At 52.1% G+C, this 7,341-nt stretch overlaps 1 protein-coding gene across 1 annotated transcript; it reads left to right on the forward strand.

Moving 5' to 3' along the window:
- The first annotated feature begins 684 nt into the window (after positions 1 to 684).
- LOC125554533 lies at positions 685 to 5,091 on the forward strand. The gene is made up of 2 exons (XM_048718062.1): positions 685 to 923; positions 1,046 to 5,091. The coding sequence occupies exon 2, from the start codon at positions 1,085 to 1,087 to the stop codon at positions 4,865 to 4,867; it is 3,783 nt and encodes a 1,260-aa protein (XP_048574019.1). The 5' UTR covers positions 685 to 923; positions 1,046 to 1,084; the 3' UTR covers positions 4,868 to 5,091.
- Positions 5,092 to 7,341: the final 2,250 nt, after the last annotated feature.

Raw genomic sequence — 7,341 nt, forward strand, 5'->3', positions numbered from 1 at the left:
CATGGAGCTGTAATGGAGCATCGCCGGGGCTGCAATGGAGCATCACTGGCGCAGCCGGAGGTGCAATGGAGCATCGCCGTAGCCGCCGGAGCTGCAACGGAGCATCGCCGGGGCTGCGCGGTGCACCGATGAAGCTGTAATGGAGCATCACCGGGCAGTCGGAGGTGCAATGGAGCATCGCCGGAGCCACCGGAGTTGCAATGGAGCATCGGGGCCGTGCGGTACAGCGATGAAGTCGCAATGGAACGTCATGGGGCGTCGGAGCTGCAATAGAGCGTCACCGAGGCCGCTGATGCTGTGATGGAGCATCACCTGGACTCCGGTGCTGCAAATGGCAGGCAGCTCCGAGTCACACCCGGCGCTCTGGCGAACATGGCAGCATGGCATGCAGTGCCGGCCAGGGGCAGTCGCCGATGGCTGGTGGGACTGTTGCGAGCACGAAGGATAAGTGGATAACGCAGTACTGCAGAGTCATGGGTTGTGCTGGAGCGTGTGTTCTGTGAGCAACGATCCGACGGTTGGGGTCCTTTGCATCAGACGGCTGGCTAGGCGCGCGCACACACACACGCCACAATAGAAAAATCAATCGTTGGGTCACGCACGCCACACACACACCCTCGGCAAAGCAAAGCTAGCCGTTGCGCCTTGCGGCTCGCGCGGAGACGAGCCGGTCCAGTGCAGTCCACCACAGGCTCGAGTCAAAGTCCAACTCCGACCTTGCCAGCCCGGTCACCCGAGCCCGACACCTGTCAAACCAACCAGTGTGTGCGAGCCGGCGAAGAGAGCGTTTCTCATCAAAACCCGAGCGCAGAGACCCGCACCAGTCCGGCATTCCCTCCCCATCCCCACATTACCCCGGCGCGCCACCGAGCCCGACCTCGCCGGCGTCCCCGCCGCCTCCGCCGTCGGCCGCCGTCCGCCAGGTGAGCACGCTCCAGCCGTCCCCGGGCCCCCTCCCCCGCTTCGTTTTGCGCCGTCGTGTCGTAACGGTTCGCGATTCGGGTTTTGATTTTTCGCCACTTGTGTGCGGCTGGGGTATTTGCAGGCGCGTCGATCGACCGGCGGGACTGACCGCCGCGACGAGATGTTCCACGCCGCGCGGCCGCCGAAGCCGACGGCCGTGTCCGCGGAGCGCTGCTTTCCACAGCTCTGCGGTGGACGCATGGCCGCGCTTCCTCGACCTTCGCCGCATCCACTTCCTCCTCCTTATCCTCTCGCCGCGGGCGGGGGCGACGTGCGGGTGCGCAGCGAGGCGGAGGTGGCCCGTGGGCGACGCCAAGGGGGCGGTGACGGAGCGGAGCGCGAGGAGGTGGCGGTGACGGTTGGGGTTGCGGTTGCGGCGGGAGGGGATGACGTCGCGGTATCCGGCGGTTTTGTCGGGGACAGCGCGGCGGGGGTTTCTGGCCTGGTGGCTCTGGAGGAGAGGGGATGTGGAGGCGGCGAACTACAGAGGAAGAGGGGTTTGGAGTTCCCCGCGCGTCCGCCGCCCAAGCGGAGGGCCGTGTCCGCCGTGCGACACTTTCCACCTGGCTGCGGGAGGGACGCGCCGCCTCTGATCGTGGGCGGCGACGACGACGGTTTGCCGGCTGTAACTGCACCTTCCAGTGGTGCTCGTCCCGCGGGCAGCAGTGCCAGAGAGGAGTGTGGCTTGCCGCTGCAAATTGCGCCTGGCAATGCTGGTGTGCGTGTGCTGGAGAAGGTGACTGCTTCTGATGGTGGCGCTCCAGTGTCAGATGGGGATCATCGGGGTCCAGAGGCTGTGGCGGTGAAATCTTCGGATGGCACAGAAAGAGGTGCTGATTTGGTGGTGAAAGACAGGGGAAGGACACGGCCAATCTCGCGATTGCTAGCCAAGCGGAGGGTGATATCTGCCAACCGCCGCTTCCCTCCAGGCTGCGGGAGGGACGCGGTGGTTTCACTTGCAAGCAGAGGAGGTGGTGAGTCTAGTTTGCACTTCGAAGCCCTGCCTCCTGCTGGTGATTTGGGTGCATTGGAGGACGGCCGGCGTTCCAATGTGTGTGCCATGGACACTATAGAAGCGGTCAGCGAGAATGCTTTGGATGCAATAGTAGACGTACAGGATCTGGAGGAGGGTGAGATTCCTCCGGAGCCTGATCATGTCCTCCAAGAGTTTCCAGTTACTCACAGCAATATCATGCATGAGCTTACGGCTGATGGACTTGATGAAAAGATCTCAGTGAACATGCTGCAGCGCAAGGGGGAGAGTGTATCATGGGAAGTTGTTGAAGATCTCAAGGTGATGAACAAATGCGAAGGCAGTTCACCCAAGGCTGCTAGTAAACCTTCTGCTGAAGGTCCTCTGAAAGAACATCTTGGGGATACTACAGAAGCGGTCAGCAAGAATGCTTTGGATGTGATAGTAGAGGTACAGGAATTGGAGGAAGGTGAGATTCGTACGGAGCCTCACCATGTCCTCCAAGAGAACCCAGTTACTCACAACAATAGCCTGCATGAGCTTACAGCTGGTACCCTTGAGTGTGTTGTGCCGTCAATGGTAGATGCGGAACCTTCTGTGAGGCATTTTTCTAATGAGAAGATCCCTGTGAACATGCTGGAGCACAAGGGAGAGAGTGTATCATGGGAAGTTGCTGAAGATCTCAAGGTGATGAACAAATGCGAAGGCAATTCACCCAAGGGTGCATGTAAACCTCCTCCTGAAGATCCTCTGAAAGAATATCTTGGGGATAAGAAAGTGTCTGAAAGTTGTAGCATGAAAAGTGCACCTCTTGATGTGGAAGCAGGGGTACATGGCGACGGTATCATGAGACGTATGGTAACAATCACAGCTAGAAAACCTTCTCCTGAACAAGGCAATCCATCCAAGGGTGCTAGTAAACCTTCTCCTGAAGATCCTCTGAAAGAATATCTTGGGGATAAGGAAGTGTCTGAAAGTTGTAGCATGAAAAGGGCATCTCTTGATGTGGCAGCAGGGGTACATGGCGACGGTATCATGAGACGTATGGTATCATTCACAGCTAGAAAAACATTTCGGTTACCTGTTGAAGCAAATCATAAGTCCGCGCTGGTTAATCTGGATAGACCGTGTTCTATGGGCAAGGAGAAGGAGTCCGTTGTCACTATGAGCGAATCCTTTGCTCCCAGGAAGAAGTTAAAGATAAAAGGTCCAGCTCAAAGTAAATATCTTCCCATGAATACCATTTCTAGCAAGGAAAAATTGAAGCATGAAGAGGCTTCCCACTTGGAAGATGATGAAGTTTTGAATGCAATAGCTGTTCATGAAGGAAAGTTTGAGATGTACCTCAATGATCCCTCATGGCGTCACATGCAACATGGTGGTCAGACCGCTGATGCTCGGAGCAAAGTCAGGATGATTTGCAGAAGGTTTCAGTTTATATGCAGGACTCTCGTTCAAGCTGTGGAACAAGGTTCGCTGAAGAGCCGTAGAATTGATCTTGCCGCTGATAAGCTAATCAGAAAATTACCGGGCTTTACCAAACAGGGGCCTATTGTAGGTAAAGTTCCTGGTGTTGAAATTGGTGATGAATTTTTATACAGAGTAGAGTTGGCCATTGTTGGTCTTCACCGCCCATACCAAGGAGGCATTGACACCACAAAGGATATTAATGATATGCCTATTGCCATAAGCGTTGTTGCGTCTGGAGGTTACCCTGACGACTTGTCGAGCTCAGGTGAAATAATATACACTGGCTCTGGAGGAAAGCCTGCTGGCAAAAAGGAGAATGAGGATCAAAAGCTTGTGCGCGGGAACCTTGCCCTGAAGAATTGTATCAAAACAAAGACGCCTGTCCGAGTAATTCATGGTTTTAAAGGTCCAAATAGAGAGGAAGGTAGTCATTCAAAGGCCAAAGAAGTCTCAATATTTACTTACGATGGGCTCTATCATGTGGTGCAGTGCTGGCAAGAAGGTCTACCAGGTTCAAGGGTCTTCAAATACAGGTTGCAGAGGATTTCTGGACAACCAGAGTTACCTCTGCATGTTGCTAAAGTGTTGAGAAAGTCTGCAGTGCGTCCTGGCCTGTGCATAGCAGATATATCGCAAGGGAAGGAGAAGATCCCCATCTGTGTGGTCAATAATATTGATGCTGCACGTCCAGCATCATTTAAATACATTACTAGAATCAAAGGTTCATCCTTAGCTGCAAAAAGAAGTCATCAGGGTTGTGACTGCACCAATGGCTGCTCAGATTCTGCCAGCTGTGCTTGTGCTGTGAAGAATGGAGGAGAATTCCCATTTAACTTCAATGGTGCAGTTGTCCATGCAAAGCCCCTCATATATGAGTGTGGTCCATCCTGTAGGTGCCCTCCTTCATGCCATAGCAGGGTCAGCCAGCATGGTATGAAAATACCACTGGAAGTATTCAGAACAACAAAGACAGGTTGGGGTGTAAGATCCCTAAGGTCCATCTCTGCTGGCAGCTTTATATGTGAGTATGTTGGCGAGCTGTTGCATAGCGACGAGGCTAACCAGAGAATGAATGACGAATACTTGTTCGACATAGGACATAACTATGATATCTGGAAAGGGATGCCATCAGTTGTTCCAGGTCTGAGTTCTTCTGCCCCTCGCTCTGTGATCATGGACGATGATAGGGCCTTCACAATAGACGCAGCTGAGTATGGTAATATTGGAAGATTCATCAACCATAGCTGTTCACCAAACCTCTACGCACAAAATATTCTTTGGGACCATGGCGACAAAAGAGTGCCGCATATCATGTTCTTTGCTGCTGAGAATATTTCACCTCTACAGGAGCTGACTTATGACTATAATTACGAAATAGATCATGTTCGTGACATGAATGGCGAAGTAAAAGTCAAATACTGCCATTGTGGTTCTCCACAGTGCCGTGACAGGCTTTATTAAGGCGTAGAAGGCTATCTTTTTCTTTTTACATCGGCATGGAAGGCTGTTTTTTTACAGGCATGGAAGGCTGTTAATACTAGGGTGGTTTCTTTCCAAGAAAATCCTTTGGAATGCTGTTGCCTCCTCTTTCAACCTTGCCATTGGCATCCTAGTAAATAATAGGAGTATGTAGATAGTGTGAAGTGTTCATATGGGCAAAGACTAAAGAGGTTGTGATTATGTTATTCTGTTGTCCGCCTACTACAGGACCTCATGATTCATACAATTTCATTGTGAATTGCCTGGAGAGGTTTCTGCAGTACAAGTACCGTGATTCATTGCAGGATGAAACTATGGAGGTAATTGCGACCAAAATTGGTTTATGTGCCACGGTCATATTTTACTCCTCCGCTGCTATAACTACTTTGAGGAAGCCCATCCTGAACTTGAAAGGCTTATACAATGTATAAAAAATAGGTACCTGAGTTGTAATTGCTTTTACTATACTTCAAAAAACGTCTTACATTATGGGATGGAGGGAGTATATGTTTCTAGGTATTCGGTTCATGTATGTATTTCTCTGCTATTTGCGTCTTACACAGACATGCTATCGGTGATATCGTACCAAATATTAGCCCAACATATCGACTATGACTAGAGACGCTGGAGGAAGACCTCATGCAAATTCTTATTAGCCTCGAGCAGTTTCTGCGCAGCCTGTATCACTTGCAACTTGAACTAGAATTCAAGTTCCGAAATCGTTGTGTCTTGTTGACTGTCGAAAATTAACTGATCCACAAGGTATTGTTCACTTGAATGAATAACTGATGTTGCATCTATCCCTAGTTCGACAACCACTTTACTTGACGCGAAGAGGTGAAAAAGAAAGGGTTGTAAAAATCGGGATTTTTAAGTGTAGCACCGCTATCTGCGTCGACTTATTGTACAAATTGGATCGGAGTTTTTCAACATGGCACTTTTTGCCAAGTATGACGCTGCAAACTTCGTCTTTTGACGTTTCCATGTGTGGACTCGGGTGGATAGGCTGTTCAAGCAGAAGTCGTTGGGCTATCGATGCTCAATACTACGACAAGTCTTCCTTCATTTGGCTCGCATGCGAAAACCATATCTCGAAGTGTTTGCTTTTTAGACCAGTTGCCCATTTTCAAGACTTGCCTCCTCTCGGTCGCCTGCCACCGGAGGATTTTGTAGACCGGTGGTTGTGAACCACTCCCTCCTCCGTAAAAAAAGTGCAAGAGTGTTTAGAGCATCTCCAGCCGCATCCCCAACAGCCCCCTCCCCCCCTCCCCCCTTCCCTTCCGGTGATTTTTTAGCGCCGGCGCCCAAAAATCGGTCCAGTCGCGCCTTCATGAGTCTGTTTTTCGTCGATTTGGGCCCAAACTGGCGCCGGCATACCCAGGCCGAACCCAGCACGGTGGGGGACGCCCGGGGGCGCCGGGGCAAGCAATTTTGACAGGAACGAACTGCGGGCCCGCCGAGTCAGCGACCCCCGCCTCGTCGTCCTCACAATGCCTTGGTTTCCCGCCGGGAATCAATGCCAAGGCTACCGCCGGTCAGTTTTCCAGTGATTCCTCACGGGCGGCGCGGCGACGACCCCCCTCCCCGTCACGCGTACACACGACGTGGCGGTCTTGAAGTGGGCGTGCGAAGACTGGGCACGGGCGGAGCTGTTGCGCCAGCGCCTCGCCCTAGAGCAGTTCGCTGCTTGCTGCCGTGGTCGCGACGAGGGAGGGGTCGTCGTCCTCGACGACGACAGCGACGACAACGCGCTGCCACCGGTCCGCCAGGGCGACCCTGGGCAGGATTCCAGCAAGGGCTGCCGCGTGAAGGAAGAGAAGGACGACGAGGACAACAGCGGCGACGGCGACTTCGCTTCTCTCAGCGCGTTATTCGGCCTGTAGCCGCGGCCTCTGTGTTTTTTTCCCATGTATTTTATCTATGTGTAAAAACTGTTTCAATTCGCTGAACTATGCTGTTTCGCTGAATATTTGTCTTGTTCGCCGAATTTAGTCGAATTAATGTTCAAAAAAGTTTAAAACAGATGCTTGAGGCCGACCCTGGGGGCGTTGGCTGGGAACCTGATCGCCTTCAAGCCTATTTTAGCGTCGGTTCGTCCCCAGATGACGATTTTTGGAGCCACCTAGGAGGCCAACGGTTGAAGATGTTTTTAGATTACTAAAATAGTGATCTAAACACTCTTATATTTCTTTACGAGGGAGTACTATCTGGCCATTCCTCCTGTGCAGGGACACCTTCTCAAAGGTCATGTTCGTGTCGTGGTGGATTTGAAAGTATCACAACACCCCCATGTTTGACAACACGCAACAAACAATGCCAGTTTGCTCCGCACGATCAATATAGAGGTTCGGCCGTGAGCGAAGGCAGGGGACGGAACGTGGACCTCTTAAGCGGATACGTGTGTGTGTGAACGCGTCCAGCCATTCATCTGTGTCCGCATATATTTCAAACAAGAT

Source organism: Triticum urartu, chromosome 1, assembly GCF_003073215.2.
Source record: "Triticum urartu cultivar G1812 chromosome 1, Tu2.1, whole genome shotgun sequence".
NCBI classification, from domain to species: domain Eukaryota; kingdom Viridiplantae; phylum Streptophyta; class Magnoliopsida; order Poales; family Poaceae; genus Triticum; species Triticum urartu.

Bases quoted from the DNA above. Each gene is read 5' to 3' on its own strand.
- LOC125554533 (XM_048718062.1), top strand. From the start codon at position 1,085: ATGTTCCACGCCGCGCGGCCGCCGAAGCCGACGGCCGTGTCCGCGGAG.